At 43.4% G+C, this 23529-nt stretch overlaps 1 protein-coding gene across 1 annotated transcript; it reads right to left on the bottom strand.

Annotated features, from left to right (window-relative positions):
- Positions 1–2075: 2075 nt before the first annotated feature.
- On the bottom strand, positions 2076–23119 carry LOC129830910 (eIF5-mimic protein 1). Its single transcript, XM_055893736.1, has 12 exons — positions 23028–23119; positions 8823–8893; positions 7295–7471; positions 5462–5565; positions 4852–4917; positions 4544–4679; positions 4325–4434; positions 3898–4068; positions 3570–3716; positions 3261–3399; positions 2935–3057; positions 2076–2717 (listed from the first exon to the last, which is right to left on the bottom strand). Exons 2-12 carry the CDS (start codon positions 8884–8886, stop codon positions 2689–2691), a joined length of 1266 nt encoding a protein of 421 aa, XP_055749711.1. The 5' UTR covers positions 8887–8893; positions 23028–23119; the 3' UTR covers positions 2076–2688.
- Between the last annotated feature and the right edge of the window lie 410 nt (positions 23120–23529).

Below are 23529 nucleotides of genomic sequence, written 5' to 3'. Positions count from 1 at the left end.
TCCCCTTTAGTCTGCCATCATCTAAAGTTCCAAATCCAACTGTACTCCAACTAACCTAATTTCTCAGGACACATGACAGCCTCCTCTATATCTGAATACCCTCATGAGAATTGGAGCTGGCTAATTAGTTGAGGTTGTCAGTGAGAGTGCATGTGTGGAAGTGCATGTAAGGCCAGAGTCACATTACAGATATAGGAAGGCCTAGTTCATGAATAATTCATCATCCTCTGTGGGTCAATCAGGCCCTGCATGGCTGGGATCTCCATACTCACCTGAACCTAAACACAGACAGACAGAGACAGGAAAACAAATACAGACAGACAGGTTGGGGTATGGGGACATCCAGATACCCAGAAATGACACACACACAATATCTATGTCAGAGTGAAAGCTGTTCAGGCATTTACTTGACCTACATGCACCAATAAGGTGAAAACCACCTAAGAGAGTGGACTCTCAGGCCCTGGATGATGTTAAAACAGTCTGAAATCAGGTTATGGCTCTAGTGAATATTACAGTTTTTTATTGCTTTGGAACTATTTTCACAAGTTTGTGGTACATTTTCACAACACTTAGCACAAAACTCAAAACTGGTCACATGTGTAACAGTCAGTCTTTCATTCCAAACCTGTCGTTGTGCATTCATTTGGATTGTAAACATCTCTCACCACACAACTATTGATTCAACATATATGTTTATTGTGAAATGTAATGAGAACACTGGTTTAATCACCAAAACACAACATATTGATATCTTTTCAATTTAGTCATTTTAACTACTAGTTAATCCAATAGCAAACAATGCCCTTAGAAGTGCTGAAAGTAATATGCTACAGTACTGTAGATTACAGTAGATTACACAGTTTTCACATTAGGCAATACACTTACATTATGCAAAAGAATTGTCACAAATCTATACCAATCAAAGGTGTGCTCAATGAAGACATCCTCTACAATCTTTCATGCAAAAAATGTAAACAAATCCTGATATAATTGCAACGGTCTCTAATCAAATATAAGAAATGAAATGAAAAATGAAATGAATGAAAATAAAACATAAAGCTTAGCACGCATTCATTTGCATCAAGCCTGTCTTGAGCATTTGGCCGATGTATTTCATAGATACCTGGAGCCACTTCAAAAGGTTACCGATTGTTGGTAGGCTGAGGGAGGCCACATTGGCAAAGGTGTCATCGTTTTCCTCAACGGCCTGATTTATTTCAGACAACCGTCTGCCATTCCTGGCCCTCACCATTTCCACCACAGCCCACTCCTGCTGGTCGGTCAGCACACGGCCACCAATATGGGGTGTTCTGTCAATTCTGAGGGTAGAACAGAGTATACTGTCAATAGATCCTACTGGAAGAATACTATAACATGTTTTGGGAATTTACATGCATTATAATATGTAATTTGCTATAAATGTAATGGTAAAGCATTGTGAATTTCCTGCAGACTCACTGGTTTTCTTGGCGAAACGTTATCATGATCAAATTGACAGTTGATCTTTTAATCTGGCAGATTTGTCCATGCCCACCTTTGACGGGTCCCTTGTCCACGAGCTCTTTCATTTCTTCCTCTCCCTAGCTGTCTATCCTGCTCCATGTTGATAGAAATTGCAAGTGTTCACATCCCCTTTATTAACTCCCTGGAGTCTATGTCCCAAATGGCAACCTCTTCCCTATGGGTCCTGGTCAAAAGCAGTGCACTAGATAGGGATTAGGGTGTCATTTGGGATGTAAACCCAGTTTGTTTACCTAAGGTCCATTAGAACTCTGGGCCTTTTCCCTTGAAGCACAGGACAGAGGTCACAGTAGTGTCAACAGCATTCCTTCACCTGGCCTGTGTATACGCAGGTGCATGAAAGTTACACAATGATTGGCTTGACTTCACCTCTCTTTAATAGCCATCACAATCACCCACTTTTTCATTCAGTTCTGAGTTACTGAGCACCTAACTAATTAGGAAGTCTTTCAATAAACTCTCGTAACCTCCATCAGACATATGAACAGAAGCCTTATTTACTTGCCAACTTATTTAAGAATACAACACAGAAACAATACTAAACAAGTGAATACATATAAAAACACTTTATTAATAAAAAGATTAAAGCATTGCCAAGTTACAAAGTTGAGTTTTCATAAAACGAGGATGACAATCTACTGCAGATTGAGGTCTTGACTTCCTCTCTAAACCTGAACAACGTTGGTAAAGGGAGTTCGCTCTGACCGACCTCTAATTAATCCAATCCTTAAATTGAAAAAAAAACAAGATAAAAAATAAAGCTTAAATATCAGATGGGTGGTCTTGATAGATGACATCTAGTCTCCTATCCTCCTGAAGTTGAGTCGGGAGGTCCCGTGGTTTTTCACTGAGGGTTGCGCTTTGATTGAGGAGTCTACGACCCCTGGTCGGTTAGGCAATATGGATGGGCGTGTTCCAGGTCGTTTTTATTGCAGTCACACTGCACACATTATCTCATTCGTCTTACAATGCCTGGATAAGTATTTATCTTGAATGTATCAGGAACCACATTAATATGATAGTCTGGCAAATCTTCTAAAATAGGTAGCATGACTGACGACCTGGAACGTGCCCTATACGAGATGGGGACTACAGGCTGATTGACATATACAGGCCACAGGATGCAGCAGACTTCAGAGTTAGACTCCTTGTTGGGTTGGTCTGCTAGTCCTCCTCTCCCTCAGACTCGGACTCTACATGAGAAAATAAACAGATTATTATTAAAACAGCTCTTCTTAGTGGTGAAAATAGGAATTACAGGTGAGTGCTCATCACAGCCCAAGTCTACAGAATGTGTATCGTTCAGTTTGACTGATTCAACAATCATTTTCTGAAAATGCAATGGCTTTCTTTTCAGTTATTGATTAGGTTACATGTAACTGTAACCTGTATTTAACCTGTAAATGTTACCTTCTTCTGCATTTTGCAGCCACTCAACAAACTTCTTCATCTGCTCGACAAAGACACCTTTCCCTTTGGTGGTGTGAGTGTCTTTGTACCACCTCAGAATGGCCTCCTCACTCAACACGTCAGCTGGGTGGAGAGAAGACAGACAGAACAGGAACATTTAGCATAGCACCACAAGGAGAAGTTATGTGAAATTGGAATTTCAGTTTACTTCCTAAATTGAAATTGACCCCAACCCTGACTACTAAGACAAATGAATGAGATACCTTTGTTGTTTTTTTTACATAGAAACTGTGAAACATTGTCCTGTATAAAATGATAACACTGACCTTTGTAGAAGAGCACCACTATCTTGGAGAAGGACTTCATGAAGTGGATATGGTCATAGCAGTACTCCTGGATCCTCAGTAGCAGCACCAGCTCTGACTGGCCCTGGGTGCTGAACGCTGCTAGCAGGGGGGCATAGTGCTGGAGGGGAGAGGATACACACCCCATCAACTGTCATTCATTCATGGTTGATGTTAGTGTTGTGCAGTACTTTGAGGTGTTTGAGAGCCTCCACAGTGACCAGCTCTCATATTATAGAGTGGTTGTGTTAGGAGTGAGTTAAATTATTAATGGTTGATGTTATGATGTACTTTAAGGTGTTTGAGGGCTTGCTCGGTGACCAACTCCTCCTTCTTGTTCCACTCCACAGCGTTCATGAGAATGTTCCACAGCAGACCAATCACAGCCTGCTCCTGGAGGTCACTCCTCTTCATCTCCTCCTTCACGTACACCACCATCTAGAACCACAGAATAATTATTTACTGTCCATCGTGTTGGAGAATGGAATTGATCATTTTTGCTTCTACAACCCAACCCAGAGACAAACACACCCCAATGAGGGGTTGAAAGCAGAGGGGGACGCAATGCAGCGCTCTTGGAGCTTGTTCAAGGGCACAAAGGCAGGACATGGTATCACACCTCTCGTATGGGGCAGTCCTGAGAGAGGCGCTCCTGCAGTTCTTTCTGCAGCTCCTTTCGTGTTCCCTGAGACTGCTGCACACGCATAAAATCTGACAGCTCCTTCAGCCCCGCCTCATTGAAGTACTTTGAGAAGTGCTCCATGTTCTGCTTGTTGGCAGGAAACAACTCCTAGAGAAACAACAAGAAGTCTAAGCTCACACAACTTCCAATGAGCTTCAACACTACAAATGCACTACAACAGTTCCCTCTTGTGGCTGAAGCACTGTTTAAGAGTCTCTCTAATCTCTAGGCCAGAGGTTACCAACCTTTTCAGTTCCAGGGACGACCAAAAGCTCGAGAACCACCATTTGAGGAGTCACTGAATTTTTTGACATAAGGTTCAAAACCACTGCTGTAGGCTACCTGCCTAAAAAGTGTTTCTTACCAGGAGTTTCTTATCCAGGTTAGCCTTCCTCAGGGCTGAGGTGACTGCATTGGCATCTTTCTCAGATATCCATGCCTTGAACATCTTCACCGCAAAGGATGCAGAGATACCTGCAAGATACCAATAACAGACAAGAGAGCAACTTGGAAGAAAGCCAGAGCTATAAATATATGGCAGAAATATATGCCTCAAGAACAACCCCCCCCCCCCCCCACACACCTTCCTTGACAACATTGTCACTGAAGAGGCTGGTGAGGATGGGTGGGGGCAGAGTGCCGTTAGCCAATAGGATACCAGTCAACATAGCCAGCTTGGTCTGCTCTGATTCGCTGAATGCCTTCAGGAACAGCAGAAGCTACGGGATAAAACATCAGGACAGGAAATTATGTAAACTAAAGACAATAGGGTAAAAAATATCTACACAGCTGAAGATATAAAGTCTAAACAGAAGTACATAGGATAGTCCAAAACTGAAGTAGAACAGCTGTAGCGACTTCATACGAGCCTGTTCACTGTGAATAATTTACCTTTTTGATTTCCTCCTCGAAGGCATTCTGCAGGTACTTGTACCTCCTGATAAGCTTGTTAAAAACCTACAGAAACACACAGAGGGACATGAGATTCAGTGACAGACACAGAGAGCTGGAACAGAGAGAGAGGGAGAAAGAGAGAGACAAACAGATCGTGAAGGATTGCAGTGACTTTAATCCAGGAGGATTATATAAAAATTATGTTGTCGTGGACACACTGGATACTCCCAGGGGATTGGTGGGTATTAGCAGATCTAATACCACTTCACTGCGGGTGTCTCCCTCCGACATTCCCTTCTACCCCAGTCAATGGTAAAACAGAGAAAGAGTATGTGTATGCATGTGTGCTCACGCATTCATGAACAGCCATGGCCTGTTCACCCCACTATCATCTGGAAAGCAAGGTCAGTACAGGTGCATCAAAGCTGGGACAGAGAGACTGAAGAACAGATTCCATCTCAAGGCCATCGGCCTGTTAAATGGCCATCACTAGCCAGCCTCCACCCAGTACCCTAAACTTAGTCACTGTCACTAGTCGACTACCACCCGGTTACTCTACCATGCACCTTAAAGGCTGCTGTATTTGATTGTGTGTGTGTGTACCAACCTGAGCATAGTGGCGGAGGTTGGCATGGTTCTCCTTGGTGGTAAACACACAGTGTTCTGTCACCTTGGTCTTGTCCCCCTCGTCAATGCGCGTCCCGCCGGGAGCTGAGACAGACAGTTATTTACATTACGATTGTAGTGATTGAGGGGGCAGAACCAGCACAGCCAGAGAGGGTAGTGACCCTGGTGCCATAAAGGTCAACACACCACTTCAATGGCCATCTATCCTGCCCAGCCATAAAGCGATTAGAAAGAAGAGACGGACGAACAGAACGACAGACGGACATAGACAGAAAGATGTGGCAAGTCATCAGGGTCAAGGGTTAAAGCTTTAGCCCCATTAGCTAGCAGCATGGGTATGGCTATAACTGTAGAATAATCAGAGAGAGACCTACCTATCTACTCTATGTCCATGATTGATTGATGTAACAAGAAGTTGTGGATATCATGGCGATAGTGGAGCATAAGGATGGGAGAGATCAGACCCTGATGTACAGTAAATTAGTAATCACACGGTAACTGGTTTATTACATCCTTCACTACCCCTAAAGGGAGACACTACCCATTCACAGGAAGGAGAGAGAGAGAGCGCTTTGTTTCCGCCTAGTCAATCATCTATTTACTAACATCTCTCCCATTTTTCCCCTTTATCTGTTCCACCCGAGGTGGCCGTTGACATAGGATTGTTGTATCTGGTTGGGATAAATGAGGATGTATATGGGGGCTTAACTACTACACTATCTGAAGTCATAGAGGCCGACCTGTTCGATCTGGATCTAATGTCTACTATCCCTGTTGACTTCATAACTGCTTCATAGGACTGTGATGGATTTAAAAAAAACATAACTTACTGTATGTATTCATGCAAATATCATACTGTCAGTGTAGCACATTTTATTAATAGTGTGCCTACATGAACCAGGTACCTAGCCTTCATGCTACTAAAGGCTAATGTGGTTCCCTGAGAGGCTGGTTCCTTTCATGTATCCCTGGTTTCCATCTGAGCTGCTGCCTCTCCCCTGACACTGCCAGGCTCTTACTATAGGAGCAGGGTAAACCTGTTATCTCTAATGGGCTTGACATGCAGTATGCAGAGACTGACACAGGCCCCATCCTGTGTGTGTGTGAGACGGAGACAGACTGACAGACTGTACATTCAATTAATTCTATAAAGATTACACACGGCAGGATGTGAATGAGCATGTGTTTGTGAGTGTGGTCAAAGACATACTCTTTGTGAGAACTCCATGCCATGTACACAATGAGTATGTGGGGAGAAAGACAGTGATTATAGGGTAAATCTACCAGCTTAGGTCTGCAGGGTCACACTGACCACCAGACAAAGGGTTCAGCATATTAATCAATGCCCCATCCCCCACCTCAATGAACACAAATATGTCCACAAATACAAAAGTACCCTCATCTATTAGTGAGGAATTGGGAGTTAGAACAAGTGAATACAATGAGCAGTCCACTGACACATACAGGAGGAACAATGTATTCGGTTCTCTGATATCAAAGACATCCTGGCCTAATGGGAAATGACCCTGGTAATCTGACAAAGCCAGCAGTGATCCGTTTGTCCTTGCCTGAGTGGACATGGTCATGCTTGGTGTCCTAGTGCGAACTGATACGAAGGGACCAGGATGTCCCATTACTGAGCAGTGAGCTGAAACCAGGTGCAGATGACCATGATACTATAGCTACCTTAGTACAACCTCATCACGCAGGGCAGAAATCTTAACCATTACACTAAGATGATGTACCGACAGTCCTGGGACCTGGATTCAAGTCCCGGGCGGGCTGCCTGCTAAATTCAGCGCAATCCACTCACCGAGCATGCTCCCCGCGATGAGGATGTCGAAGAGAGTGTCGGCATAGCGACGGTAGTCGAGTCGGGACCCGGTCACGTCCAGGAACTTGGCTACAGCATCGAGGTCCCCTCCTGCTTCGTTGAGGCCCAGAACAATTGTGTCTCTAAAAACTGTGGGCTCAAACTTCTCCTTTTCATCTGGGTGGGGAGGAAAGGGCAGAGGAGAACATCCTTGTTGCATGTACACTAATGTGTGTTAAACATTTAACATCAGAAAGTGAGGTATGGTAAACCATGCATAATACAGTAGATACCTTATGCCAGGGATTATCAACTAGATTCACCTGCAGGCTGATTTCTTTATTGAGCGGATGGTCAGGGGGCCGGAACAATAATTACAAATAATTGGTAGACTGTAAATTGACCGCAAGAAGCCTAAACAGATATAATATTTGACTAAAACAATCACGTTTATATTTGTATACAGATTTTCCTAAATAAAAATCACTTGAAGCTTATTTTCACAATCTTTTACAATACAAATAAAATAAAAATGTGCTCAGAGAACTTGTCAGGCCAAATAAGACAGCCCTTCAGTTCCCCAGCCAAGCTGTGATGAGGACAAGGGACCCTGCCCTGATGGGACACTACTTAGCCTGGGAGAGCGTTAGCCTCCCCGATTAATCCTCTGTGTTTTTCACAAAGAACAGTGTCCAAACGATATCCCCTTCATTAACAGATCACTGGGTATCAACACACGGCTCAAGAGAATCAACAAGGTGCCCCACGAAGTATGAGCCCAATGTTTTTACGACACTACACGTTCTTCTGCTCTGTGAGTAATATATATATATATATATAAAACGACACCCACTGCTTCTGGACTGGCAGGAAGTTCAGCTATAGCCTGGTCCCAGATCTGTTTGCGTGGTCATGTCTGGGAGTTGCCAAGAGAGCACAAACAAGAGAGCTGACATTCTAGGAACTTAAACATCTTATTAACTGGGAGCCAGCCTGGATCGCAGTAGGTGTTGTGTAAGAGGGAATGTCAAGCCACAACAATCCAAAGCTGCAAAAGAGAGATGAAACAGAACCCTAGAAGCAAAGAGTATTTATAGTCTGTTTATGTGTGGAGAGGACAGAAGAGAAGAGGACAGGAGAGGAGAGGACAGGAGAGAACAGAAGAGAAGAGGACAGGAGAGGAGAGGAGAGAAGAGGACAGGAGAACCCTGCTAAACCTTTGCTGGTCCCTTACTAGGAAGCAGATCTTAATAGGAGAAATCTAAGCTAAAAGTGTGCATTGACACTCTGGAGGTCGTGAGACTCAAAAGATAATCAAGACATCTCACACAGTCTTAAAGGAGGCAGTTGATTTAAGAAACGGGTTCAATTATTTGGTACTGCAACGTAACACTGTCTGCTGTCTTGACAACATATTGGTATTGCAATTTCACACCATGCATGTTGTCTTGCCAACATACTGTATGTGGTAAACATTAGGCATTGACATTGGGCGTTGACAGCTGTCTGTGGCTGTAACTCAACTCACCCCTTTTCCTGGTCTTGAACCGCTGGCCTGTTAGCACTGGCTTCTGTTGCTTACCGGTATTCATAAAAGTCCTGAGGAAGAGAACACACACAGAATCAGGAAATGAGCAGACCATTAGCACTACAACATACAATAGTACCATTCCATTTAATGACAGAATATCTTTGTTTCTGTCAGGCCTATTGCAACAGCAGTCTGTAAACACAACATATTTAAAGGCCTGTAACATTATTTATGTGTTAATTAGCCCAAAATATACAATGTCTGACAGTTTACTAACAGTCAACAAACCATTTAATAAATAGTTTAAGCGCTTCAGAAAATGTCAGACCTTCAACACACCTTCAAAATGTCACTGAGCAGCCATTTATTTTCTACAGGCTTCCACAACTAAAAGTCAGATGTCCGCATGCTCAACCAGAGTCCAGAAGCCTAAAGGAACAGGTGAAAGCTCTATGCTTACCAGCTGTGAGTCCCTCTTAGCAGTGACAGTGAGTTATTTAGAGTTTCACTGAATGCCCTGTGAATGTCTAAGACTTGTCCTGCCTGTCAACCTTGTGCCCTGTGCTATATACTGTATATTGCAGGCTCATCCCGGTTCATGTCCCTGCAGCGTAAACTAGTCTCTCCCTGATTCGCTCAATCAATTTCTCTCTGAATCGCCCCCCTCTTTCCCCCCCCCCCTCGCTCTTTCTCTTAGACACGTGTCAAATTACAACAAGGACATGTCTGACCACAGTACACACACACACACAGGTTCTTTGAGGGCACAGTCCTCCTTAGGACAGGCATATACAGTCTGAGACAGGCCAGTACTAGAGGGTCAAGGGATTAAGGAACCTTCTAATCTACTTTACCACACCAAGACATGTTGTCTGGAGGGGATTCCACAGAGCACACTGTAGTAACCTTGTCCCAGACCTGGATGTGCTTTAGCCAACTTCTGACTATGGGTGACATGTCATAATTGGTACAACAGTGTCAGGGTACAGGCAAAAGCCAGGGTGACAAGTCTGCTGAATTAAAAATAAAATAAATATACACTGCTCAAAAAAATAAAGGGAACACTTAAACAACACAATGTAACTCCAAGTCAATCACACTTCTGTGAAATCAAACTGTCCACTTAGGAAGCAACACTGATTGACAATAAATTTCACATGCTGTTGTGCAAATGGAATAGACAAAAGGTTGAAATTATAGGCAATTAACAAGACACCCCCAAAAAGGGAGTGATTCTGCAGGTGGTGACCACAGACCACTTCTCAGTTCCTATGCTTCCTGGCTGATGTTTTGGTCACTTTTGAATGCTGGCGGTGCTCTCACTCTAGTGGTAGCATGAGACGGAGTCTACAACCCACACAAGTGGCTCAGGTAGTGCAGCTCATCCAGGATGGCACATCAATGCGAGTTGTGGCAAGAAGGTTTGCTGTGTCTGTCAGCGTAGTGTCCAGAGCATGGAGGCGCTACCAGGAGACAGGCCAGTACATCAGGAGACGTGGAGGAGGCCGTAGGAGGGCAACAACCCAGCAGCAGGACCGCTACCTCCGCCTTTGTGCAAGGAGGAGCACTGCCAGAGCCTGCAAAATGACCTCCAGCAGGCCACAAATGTGCAATGGCGGCGAGTTTTACGCCTCTCCAGCCGACACGTGGCATTGCGTATGGTTATTTTATGCTTGCGTGGCTGCTCGGCTATGGAAACCCATTTCATGAAGCTCCGGACGAACAGTTCTTGAGCTGATGTTCCTTCCAGAGGCAGTTTGGAACTCGGTAGTGAGTGTTGCAACCGAGGACAGAATTGTTACGGTCCTGTTCTGTGTGCTTGTGTGTCCTACCACTTCGGGGCTGAGCCATTGTTGGTCATAGACATCTCCACTTCACAATAACAGCACTTACAGTTGACCGGGGCAGCTCAAGCAGAGCAGAAATTTGATGAACCGACTTGTTGGAAACCTATGACAGTGCCACATTGAAAGAAACAGATCTTCAGTAAGGCCATTCTACTGCCAATGTTTGGTCTATGGAGATTGCATGGCTGTGTGCTCAATTTTATACACCTGTCAGCAAAGGGTGTGGCTAAAACAGCTCATAAGGGGCGTCTCCACACACACAACCGATCATTAAATGTTTTAGAAAACCTACTCATTCAATTGTTTTTGTTAATTTTTACTATTTTCTACACTGTAGAATGATAGTGAAGACATCAAAACTATGACAACACATATGGAATCATGTAGTAACCAAAAAACGTTAAATAAAATATTTTATATTGGAGATTCTTCAAATAGCCACCCTTTGGCTTGATGAGAGCTTTGCACACTCTTGCCATTCTCTCAACCAGCTTCACCTGGAATGCTTTTCCAGTCTTGAAGGAGTTACCACATATACTGAGCACTTGCGTTTCCAAATCAGCAGTCAGACTCATCCCAAACCATCAAAATTGGGTTGAGGTAGGGGGATTGTGGCAGCCAGGTCATCTGATGCAGCACTCCATCCCTCTGCTTCTTGGTCAAATAGCCCTTACACAGCCTGGAGATGTGTTTGAGTCAGTGTCCTGTTGAAAAACAAAATGATAGTGGGACTAAGCCCAAACCAGAGGAGATGGCATATCGCTGCAAAATGCTGTGGTAGCCATACTGGTTTAGTGTGCCTTGAATTGTAAATAAAATCACTGACGGTGTCAAGAGCAAAGCCCCCTACACTATAACACCTCCTTCTCCATGCTTTACGGTGGGAAATAAATGTGCGGAGATCATCTGTTCACCCACACCACATCTCACAAGGACACAGCGCTGGGAACCAAAACTCTCCAATTTAGACTCCAGACTAAAAGGACACATTTCCACCAGTCTAATGTCCATTGCTCGTGTTTCCTGGCCCAAGCAAGTTCTTATTATTGGTGTCCTTTAGCAGTGGTTCCTTTGCAGCAATTCGACCATGAAGGCCTGATTCACGCAGTCTCCTCTGAACATTTGATGTTGAGATGTGTCTTACTTGGGCTGCAATTTCTGAGGATGGTAACTAATTAACTTATCCTCTGCAGCAGAGGTAACTCTGGGTCTTCCATTCCTGTGGCGGTCCTCATGAGAGCCAGTTTCATCAGAGCTCGATGGTTTTTGGAACTGCACTTGAAGAAACTTTCAAATTCCTTGAAATGTTCCATATTGACTGCCCTCCATGTCTTAAAGTAATGATAGCCTGTCATACCTCTTTGATTATTTGAGCTGTTTGTTCCATAAAATTGGACTTGGTCTTTTCCCAAATAGGGCTATCTTCTGTATACTTTTGACTGGTACTGAGAGTGAGTGTGTGTATATATAAACTCAGCAAAAAAAAAAAAATGTCCTCTCACTTTCAACTGCGTTAATTTTCAGCAAAATTAATGTGTAAATATTTGTATGAACATAAGATGTCTGTCTCACTTTTTATTGATCTCTCTAAGGCTTTTGATACAGTTGATCATGCTATACTAAGGCAGAGATTGTCGAGTGTAGGTCTTTCAGAGCATGTAGTTGCATGGTTTGCTAACTATCTGTCTGATAGTGCACTCAATTTGATGGGCTTATGTCTGTTAAATTGTCTGTCTTTAATGGTGTGCCCCAAGGCTCTTTACTTGGTCCTCTCTTTTTCACTATTTATATAAATTATTTAGACAAAAATGTCCAAAATGCGCAACTTCATTTTTATGCTGATGACACTGTTATTTACTGTTGAGCCTAGTCTCTTACAAAAGCTTTCCAGAACTTGCAAACTGCTTTTTATACTGTTCAACATACCTTGTGTCACTTGAAGCTTATCCTCAATACTGACAAAACTAAATGGTGTTTTCTAAAGCAAGAAATAGACCTCTGAACCTTTCACCTATTACTACCTGTCAGAGCAAGGAGATTGAGGTTGTAACCTCATATAAATATATTGGAATTCTAATTGATGACGGCCTCTATTTTAAATTGCATATTCAACAAATTACAAAAAAATTGAAGCTGAAATTGGGATTTTATTTTAGGAATAAGGTCTGTTTTTCTTTTGAAGCCAGAAGGAGGCTAGTATCAGCTACATTTATGCCTTTACTAGACTATGGGGATATTTTATATATGAATGCTTCCGCTCAGTGTTTGAGATCAATTGACACCCTTTACCATGGCACTGAGATGTATTTTAAACTGCAAAACCCTTACGCACCACTGCACTTTGTATACCAGGGTTGGCTGTCCTTCTCTAGTCACTCGTAGGCTCAGTCACGGGTATACTTTTATTTACAAAGCCATTTTGGGTTTACTACCTTTTTATTTGGGCATTTTTATTGTTCAGAAATGTGGTGGGTACTCTCTTCATTCGCTGGACTTTATCCTGCTAACTGTTCCAAATGTCGGAACTGAATTTGGTAAAAGGGCTTTTATGTACTCTGCGCCATCGTCTTGGAACACCTTCCAAAATACTTTTAAACTGGAAGAACTTGTTCCGATTGGTATTTTTAAAATCACTGATGACTGATTCCCTGAACTGTCAATGTTTTTAAATTTGCTGTTTTTGATTTTTTTTAATACTCTTGTGAATTCTATGGTTTTTACTAGATTACAGACGAACAACATGAAAAACTACAAGTCATTTTTGTAATGACTTGGTGCTGCCCATCTTGGCCAGGACGCTCTTGAAAAAGAGATTTTAAATCTCAATGTAACGGCAGATTTCCTCCTCTTCGTCTGAAGAGGTGTAGCAGGGATCGGACCAAGACGCAGCGTAGTAAGTGTCCATGTTTTAATATAAACAACTGAAGACACAAATACAAAATAACAAAGTAACCTAACCGAAAACAGTCCTGTGTGGCACAAACACAGGAAACAAACACCCACAAACCAACAGTGAAAACAGGCTACCTAAATATGGTTCCCAAATCAGAGACAATGAAAAACACCTGCCTCTGATTGAGAACCATATCAGGTCAAATGACAAACCTAAACATAGAAACACAGAACAGACTTCCCACCCCAACTTACGCCCTGACCAACTAACTAAAGACATAAACAAAGGAAATAAAGGTCAGAACGTGACACTCAATGAGCCCTTCCTGGTTAAATAAAGATTTTAAAAAATAGATGATTCAGACATAAACTGAACAAGTTCCACAGACATGTGACTAACAGAAATTGAATAATGTGTCTGGTCAAAGGGGGTGGGGGGGGGGTCAAAATCAAAAGTAGGTCAGTATTTGGTGTTGCCACCAGCTGCATTAAGTACTGCAGTGCATCTCCTCCTCATGGACTGCACCAGATTTGCCAGTTCTTGCTGTGAGATGTTACCCCACTCTTCCACCAAGGCACCTGCAAGTTCCCGGACATTTCTGAGGTGGAATGGCCCTAGCCCTCACCCTCTGATCCAACAGGTCCCAGATGTGCTCAATGAGATTGAGATCCGGGCTAATCGCTGGCCATGGCAGAACACAGACAGTCTTGCAGCTAATCGCGCACAGAAGGAGCAGTATGGCTGGTGGCATTGTCATGCTGGAGGGTCATGTCAGGATGAGCCTGCAGGAATGGCACCACATGAGAGAGGATGTCTTCCCTGTAACGCACAGCATTGAGATGGCCTGCAATGACAACAAGCTCAGTCTGATGATGCTGTGACACACCGCCCCAGATCATGACGGACCCTCCACCTCCAAATCGATCCCTCTCCAGAGTACAGGCCTCGGTGTAACGCTCATTCATTCGACTTTAAAGGCGAATCCGACCATCACCCCTGGTGAGACAAAACCGCGACTCGTCAGTGAAGAGCACTTTTTGCCTGTCTGGTCCAGCGACGGTGGGTTTGTGCCCATTGGCGACGGTGTTGCCAGTGAGGACCTGCCTTACAACAGGCCTACAAGCCCTCAGTCCAGCCTCGGACAGTTGGTCTGAGCACTGGTGGAGGGAGTGTGCGTTCCTGGTGCAACTCGGGCAGTTGTTGCCATCCTGTACCTGTCCCACAGGTGTGATGTTTGGATGTGCCAACCCTGTGCAGGTGTTGTTACACGTGGTCTGCCACTGCGAAAACGATCAGCTGTCCGTCCTGTCTCCCTGTAGCGCTGTCTTAGGCGTCTCACAGTACAGACCTGGCAATTTATTGCCCTGGCCACATCTGCAGTCCTCATGTCTCCTTGCAGTATGCCTAAGGCACGTTCACGCAGATGAGCAGGGATATCACATCTACATAATTATTTCAGACCCTTTACTCAGTACTTTGTTGAGGCGCCTTTGTTGAAGCGCTTTTGGCAGCGATTTCAGCCTTGAGTCTTCTTGGGCATGACTCTATAAGCTTGGCAAACCTATATTTTAGGAGTTGCTCCCATTCCTTTCAGCAGATCCTCTCAAGCGCTGTCAGGTTGGATGGGGAGCGTCGCTGCACAGCTATTTTCAGGTCTCTTTTGATCTGGTTCAGGCTCTGTCTGGGCCACTCAAGGACGTTCAGAGACATGTCCCGAAGCCACTCCTGTGTTGTCTTGCCTGTGTGCTTAGGGTCATTGCCCTGTTGGAAGGTGAACCTTTGCCCCAGTCTGAGGTCCTGAGTGCTCTGGAGCAGGTTTTCGTCAAGGATCTCTGTACCGTTCATCTTTCCCTCGATCCTGACTAGTCTCCCAGTCCCTGCAGCTGAAAAACATTCCCACAGCATGATGCCGCCTCCACCATAGGGAGGATGCCAGGGTTCCTCCAGACGTGACGCCTGAAATGGAGGCCAAAAAGTTCTATCTTCTTTATAAGCATGCTGAAAGTGTGTTCATTTGTTTACAGAGAATTAGCATTGGTTAAATTGAGATTTGAATGGAGCGAATTTGGAGCGGCAGTTTTTTTCCCATGTGAGCATGGATCGGTTTTTAGCGGAGCGTTTGGAAAGATCTTGGTACAGCCCGACAGGATGTTCTCAATGCATCTGTAGAAGTTTGTGAGGGTCTTAGGGGACAAGCTGAATTTCTTCAGCCTCTTGAGGTTGAAGAGGCGCTGTTGCGCCTTCTTGACCACACTGTCTGTGTGAAGGGGCCATTTCAGGTCGTCACGGATGTGCCTGCCGAGGACTCTGACTCCAGAGGGGAGATTCTGTCATGCCACTGGCACCATCAGTCATAGTGAAATGTAATTTACTGACTAGCCTCCGGTTAGAAAAGATATCATCAAAACTTAACTCAGTGATAAAATGGTTGTCATTTATATAACGAAGCAGAAGATATTTCCAAAAGACAAATCACATTTAGCACTTCTAAAATGGAACCTCGCATCCCTCACAAAAAACCCATCAAGCACCTGTCATCAACACCATTACTGCCACTTATGCAGCATTGGAATAGTCTGACAACTGACTATTCAAAAGCATTATGCAAATCACTGATATGAATGATGCTTTCACAACATCTGGAAGCCTTCTTTACAACAATGAGACATATTATAAGCCTTAAGACATTATACAGGCTCATACATGCTTATTACAATCTATAAAGCATTATAGATGCAGGTGCAAGTGTTACCAACAAATCATATTTGATGCTTAGGGGTTACTTAAGGTTAGAGTGAGCCTCTTCTCTCCCTACAGCTCTGCACACTGTTTATTCTGTAAAAAAAACTCTAGAGAGCACCGGACAATACCCACGGCTTCAGTCTTTTTACCCCAGTGAGAGCACAGAGAGCTGGGCTAAGGACCGGTAGTCCGCCCTGGGAGATGGTGGAAGTGGTCCCAAGGCAATTATCAGTGTGGAAGATGTAAACAGGACTCACCTGATGTAAACCTCCACACAGTTATGAGTCACCTCAGAGGTAACATTGTGAAAAGGAGAAGAAAATCTGAAATTGTCTGTGATGAGGCATTCAATCTGAATAATGTCCCTTTTCAATACCAGGTTGTCTGTGAAAAGGCCTATTACTCTGTTTTATCACAAGAAATGGGGTGAGGGGGGGAGAAATACAAATCAACCCTCCTTTCACAATATTACTCCTCTGTTCATTTAGGCACATGGACTGTTACCCTGAGATTTGGCTCAGTCACGAGAGACTCCTCTGTTAGTGGACCTCTTCTCTACTCCATTGATTCCATGACAGAGGACCAATTTGATGTGGATGGCTGCGCTAGTAACGTCGCTGACCAGTTTCATAACCACACGTAAATATGGTCAGTCACAACTACTAGGGTTGCAAAGGGTAGGACATTTTCCGGTAAATTTCCAGAAATGATCCATGAGACGTTATGCCCTGGAATTAGGGGAATTTTGCTAAAATTCATTTTTTTTCAAAAGTTATCTTATAACAGTGAACCTTTTTTGTGGGATACACGAGGAAATTCTAGGTCTTGCGGCATATTTTGGTTAAACTATCCGCAATTACATGCACAGTGCACTCTTCCATCACACGTACAGCTGATTCTCAAGATCTTGCACAGTAATGAGATGCTATTGAGCCCACACTACTACACTGTCTGAGCCAAGGCCTACATGCTTTCTGGTAAGTTTTGATTACAATACTGGGTGGGGTGAATATAATTTGATATGACACCTGATTTTTTATTAACTAGTAAATAGTAGCCTACAGCAACGTGTGTTTAAATCATTTCTAACTTGTTAACAATTTCTGCTAGTTAGTTTTTGCTACCATGTGGGTTTTTAGCTTGCTTGAGCCAGCTAACTGCTTCACCCATTTCCATACATGTTTCATTTGAAATAATTTATCTTACAAAAAGGAGTTGTGTACATATGCAAATACTGTGCCAAATCATATGTGAAGAACGCAAAGACGCAGAATCATCTTGCCAAGTGCATAAAGTTCCCTCAGCGCTCACAACAAGCAAACTCCGACAAAAGTCCCTCTACTTCTATTCGAGGTGAAAAAGACACCTTATTGATAGCAGCAGTTTATGGTCACACTGGAATTATACGTTTTTTTTTACTCAATGGAGGAACATAGAGAAATGCTGATGAATGTCTTGCTCGAGCTGTGTATGCAACTGGTTCACCTCTGATGCTCACAGCCAATGTGTATTGGAAGAGATTTTAATGTTTTTCTCCCAGAATACACACACCTCCCACCAGACATGCTTTATCTACTCATTTGCTGGATGCAGTTCAACAGAGTTCAAGTGAAGGGCAAGCAAATCAGAGAAAGCAGACTGTATTGCAATCATCTCTGATGGGTGGTCGAATGTTCGTGGGCAAGAAATAATTAACTACATCATCTCCACCCCTCAACCAGTATTCTACAAGAGCACAGACACAAGGGACAACAGACACACTGTTCTCTACATTGCAAATGAGCTGAAGGCAGTCAATGACCTTGGACCACAGAAGGTATTTGCACTGGTGACAGACAATGTTGCGAATATGAATGCCCATTGGCTGTGCTGCTCATGCATTGAATCTGATCAAGGACATCATGGTACTGAAAAAAATGGATACACTCTACAAGACAGCCAAGGAAATGGTTAGGTATGTGAAGGGTCATCAAGTTATAGCAGCAATCTACCTCACCAAGCAAAGTGAGAAGAATAAGAGTACCACATTGAAGCTGCCCAGCAACACCCGTTGGGGTGGTGTTGTCATCATGTTTGACAGTCTCCTGGAAGGGAAGGAGCCTCTCCAAGAAATGGCCATATCACAGTCTGCCGATATGGACAGCCCCGTCAACAGGATCCTCCTGGATGATGTATTTTGGGAGAGAGTGGTAAGCAGCCTGAAACCTATAGCAGTAGCCATTTCACAGATTGAGGGAGACAATGCCATCCTGTCTAATGTTCAGACTCTGCTTGCAGATTGCACCAAGCAGAGGAAATTCTGAAATACATTAAAGAGTGAAGACTTCTGCCTAAAGCCCATACACGCTGCAGCATACATGTTGGACCCAAGTATGCTGGCAAGAGCATCCTGTCTGGTGCAGAGATCAACAAGGCCTATGGTGTCATTACTACAGTGTCTCACCACCTTGGCCTGGATGAGGGCAAGGTTTTTGGCAGTCTGGCAAAGTACACTTCCAAGCAAGGGCTTTGGGATGGAGAGGCAATATGGCAGTCGTGCCAACATATCTCATCAGTCACCTGGTGGAAGGGACTGTGGATCCAAGGTGGTTTCCCCTGTTGCCTCCATCATCCTCCAAATCCTGCCAACGTCAGCCGCCTCAGAGCACAACTGGTCCTTGTTTGGGAACACACAGGCTGACCAATACAACGGTTGAAAAATTGGTGGCCATCCGGGCAAATTTGAGGCTTTTTGAGCCTCACAACGAGCCATCCTCAACAAGGTTGGAAAGTGACAGTGAAGATGAGGTCTCAAAGTCTGATGTTCAAGGAGGTGAACATTGAGGTCCAGGGAGAAGACATGGAAGCCTGAGAGGAAGTCAACCAAAGTCAAGAAACTAAAGCTATCATTTTACAGATGCATGTTGAAAACCTTTTTGGGAAATGTGATGGATCATTCAATATTCCCTTTCTTTTGTTGTTCAGTGAAATCATCCCATGTGAAGACTCGACTCATTTAGTTAAAGTTCCATTCATAACTAAATAGTAAAAAAAAAATATTTATATTGGAAGGATTTAATCATTTGCAATTATGTCTACGTATGATAAGGTGAAAGGTTTGTTTGTCTCCATATGATATGGTTAATATATCCAATGCAAAAAAAAAATCTAGATTTAAATGGTATTAATATGCATACATTTCCGATAATTCCCATTTATTCCCGTTAATTCCAACGGAAAGTTTCCACCTGTGAATATTCCCCAAAATGTGCAACTCAAGTCACAACCAGTGTTTTCAAAAACACACCCCTCATGATTTCACGTCAAACCATGTGCATTGTCACCACCAACACACGTCTACCTGCCACCAACATGCACACACGGACACATATCAAACTTTATTAGTCACATGCACCAAATACACCTCACAGTGAAATGTATGAGCCCCTAACCAACAATGCAGTTTTAAAAATGAGTAAGAAATAAAGGTAACAAGTAATTAAAGAGCAGCAGTTAAATAACAATAGCGAGACTATACACGGGGGGGTACCGGTACAGAGTCAATGTGCGGGGGAACCGGTTAGTTGAGGTAATATGTACATGTAGGTAGAGTTATTAAAGTGACTATGCATAGATGATAACAAAAGAGAGTAGCAGCGGTGTAAAAGGGGGGGGGGGGGCAGCGGCAATGCAAATAGTCTGGGTAGCCATTTGATTAGATGTTCAGGAGTCTTATGGCTTGGGAGTAGAAGCTGTTTAGAAGCCTCTCGGACTGGTCACTCCGGTAGCGCTTGCCGTCTGGTAGCAGAGAGAACAGTCTATTACTAGGGTGGCTGGAGTCTGGACATTTTTTAGGGCCTTCCTCTGACACCACCTGGTGTAGAGGTCCTGGATGGCAGGAAGCTTGGCCCAAGCGATGTACTGGGCCATATGCACTACCCTCTGTAGTGCCTTACGGTCGAAGGCCGAGCAGTTGCCATACCAGGCAGTGATGCAACCAGTCAGGATGCTCTCGATGGTGCAGCTGTAGAATCTTTTGAGGATCTGAGGACCCATTCCAAATCTTTTCAATCTCCTGAGGGGGAATAGGTTTTGTTGAGCACTCTTCACGACTGTCTTGGTGTGCTTGGACCATGATAGTTTGTTGATGATGTGGACACCAAGGAACTTGAAGCTCTCAACCTGCTCTACTACAGCCCCGTTGATGAGAATGGGGGTGTACTCTGTCCTCTTTTACTGTAGTCCACAATCATCTCCTTTGTCTTGATCACGTTGAGGGAGAGGTTGTTGTCCTGGCACGAAACGGCCAGGTCTGACCTTGTCCCTATAGGCTGTCTTGTCATTGCTGGTGATCAGGCCTACCAATGTTGTCTCATCAGCAAACATGGTGTTGGAGTCGTGCCTGGCCGTGCAGTCATGAGTGAACACGGAGTACAGGAGGGGACTGATCATGCACCCCTGAGGGGCCCCTGTGTTGTTGTTACCCATCCTTACCACCTGGGGGCGGCCCGTCAGGAAGTCCAGGATCCAAATGCAGAGGAGGTGTTTAGTCCCAGGGTCCTTAGCTTATTGATGAGCTTTGAGGGCACTATGGTGTTGAGCTGTAGTAAATGAATAGCATTCTCACATATGTGTTCCTTTTGTCCAGGTGGGAAAGGGCAGTGTTGAATGCAATAGAGATTGCATCATCTGTGGATCTGTTAGGGTGGTATGCAAATTGAAGTGGGTCTAGGGTTTCTGGGATGATGGTGTTGATGTGAGCCATTACCAACCTTTCAAAGCACTTTATGGCTACAGATGTGAGTGCTACATGAGTCCTTTAGGCAGGTTACCCTAGTGTTCTTGGGCACAGGGACTATGGTGGTCTACTTAAAACATGTTGGTATTACAGACTCGGACTGGGAGAGGTTGTACGCACAGGCTTTGTAGGCCTGTCCAACTGACATTCAATGACCAAAATACAATTCCTGGAAACAGGCAACAGTTGCCAGAGAATGCTGACGGGGAGACGCAACAGCCTCTGCGGAGCTCAATGTTTCTGATAAGAACAACAGAAAGTGTGTGTTTGTATGAGAGGATGACAGTGAAACGTGACTACATAATAAACAGACTGGTCTCATAGATTAGACATAACATAGTAAACATATGATATGTTACATTTGGTATGGTTAAATAAGACAGATGGTTAAAACAAAAGTAGAGTGGTTGGTCAGGCTGGATGGCTAGGTGTATAACGCCAACGTCTAGCAACCCAAAGGTTGAGTTTGAATATCATCAGGGACAACTTTAGCATTTTTCAACTACTTTCTATATTTTAGCTACTTAGCATGTTAGCTAACCCTAACCTTAACCCTTTTAGCTAACCCTTCTCCTAACCCTAACATTAACATTAAACCAAACCGCTAACCCCTAGCCTAGCTAACATTAACCACCTAGTTAGAATTGTGTAAATTCGTAACATTTAATGCAAATTGTAATTTTTAACATATCATACGAAATGGGGTGTCTCAGATTTATGTTCAGAATAATACGAAATGCTCTGAGATTAGGTTGGTATAAAATAATGCACCTCAATAAGTGAGTGAGAAAGACACACTTCACCTCCATGAATTAATGCCTGTGCCCTATCATATTGTAGGTTAGCATTTTGTCATGATTGTTCTGGAGGAACTAGCTAGCATAACCACATAAAATCAGATTTTAAACCTAGCCCGAACCTTAACCGCACTGCTAACCCTAACCATAAAAGAAGACCAAAAAACAAATTTTTGTTTCGTGAAATACAGACTATTTTGACTTTGCAGCTGGCCTATCTAAGGGGAAATAGCTCAGTTCTTCCTCAAGGACAAGCCTCATGATTCAGACTTGATTTTCCCTTACGGATAAGGTATCAACCACTACAAAAACGTAAATGAATTATAATCCACATAATAATTCAAATTTCCTGTTGCTGCTGTAGCAAACTGTCTCAAATGAAGATCCTACAGTCAAGTGAGCAGCATTTAGCCAATGCACTCCCAAAGAGCTCAACGGCAGAGCGGTTACCTCGATCGTTATTCTTGGATCACTGATAATCTGTACATGATTATTTTATACATTTAACTAGGCAAGTCAGTTAAGAACAAATAATTATTTACAATGACGGCCAAACCCTAACCCGGAAGATGCTCGCCTAAATTGTGGGCCGCCCTATGGGACTCCCAATCACGGCCGGTTGTGATAAAGCCTGGAATTGAACCAGGGTCTGTAGTGTAGAACTGTAGGGTCTCTAGCTCTGAGATGCAGTGCCTTAGACCTCTGCGCCTTTCGGGAGCCCCGAGGGTATCCAATTCCAAATGCCAGTCTCGTTCTCCAGTAGGCTATTAGGTATTTGGAGGACGTGGGCACTATCATGTCACAAATAATGTTTATTAAGCTTCTTTAAAATGATACATAATAGGTAGTAGCTACATTGTACAGTAGCGCATGCCCGTAGTTATCTCCAAAACCTCCCAACCCCTGCGCTCACCTGTAGCGTACCTCATGGTAGGCAAAACCAGCTTGATATTTGCCGAATAAAACAAATTCTGTAAAGAAGTACTTACGACGAACAACAAAAACATTTTTAGGAGAGTTTAAGGCATGATTTCAATTCCGTTACATGACTAAACTTGTCACAAAATCTCACCAAGCTCATCAAGTTTAACAGTTAAACCTGAAATAGTATTACATCTCACGATGTGCAATACTTGAGGGACTTACCCTGCAGTGGTTGACTCTAAAACAAGTTGAGATAACCGACGAGAAGAAGAATAGTCACTTATCGCAGCGTTGGACTAACCACTTGAAATACAGCCGGGATAAACCAAAGACGCCAGCATAGTGGAATCCAGACAGAATTAAATATACCAAACGATTACATTAACATACAGCGATCTTTGTACTTCAAATACATTTATTACAAACGATTTTGATTATAAAGAATAATAATAATATATGTTCGATATACATGCATGACATTAACGCATTTTAAGTTATGAACATTCTGTCACCGCGTTCTTCACATTGTGGTGTAGTCCAAGGATGTTTTTTTTGTTTTACAAATTTGGTGAAGTAAATCACCTTTTACTGTCGTCATGTCAAATGGAGTGACGAGTTTGGGATAAATACATATCCACAGCAATATATTGTTTGTCAACACTTGTGAACTCAGAGAATATTAATTACATGTTAACAACAAAGAGAATGGCTGCTCCCAAGAAAG

This window comes from Salvelinus fontinalis, chromosome 32 (assembly GCF_029448725.1).
Source record: "Salvelinus fontinalis isolate EN_2023a chromosome 32, ASM2944872v1, whole genome shotgun sequence".
Taxonomy (NCBI): domain Eukaryota; kingdom Metazoa; phylum Chordata; class Actinopteri; order Salmoniformes; family Salmonidae; genus Salvelinus; species Salvelinus fontinalis.
This window is presented reverse-complemented; position numbering and strand designations above follow the sequence as displayed.

Bases quoted from the DNA above. Each gene is read 5' to 3' on its own strand.
- LOC129830910 (XM_055893736.1), bottom strand. From the start codon at position 8,886: ATGAATACCGGTAAGCAACAGAAGCCAGTGCTAACAGGCCAGCGGTTC. The intron at 4,918-5,461 runs GTTGGTACACAC...GTGTTTCTGTAG, and splicing joins ACCTCCGCCACTATGCTCAG to GTTTTTAACAAGCTTATCAG. The intron at 4,435-4,543 runs GTGTGTGGGGGG...GGTATCTTGCAG, and splicing joins TGACAATGTTGTCAAGGAAG to GTATCTCTGCATCCTTTGCG.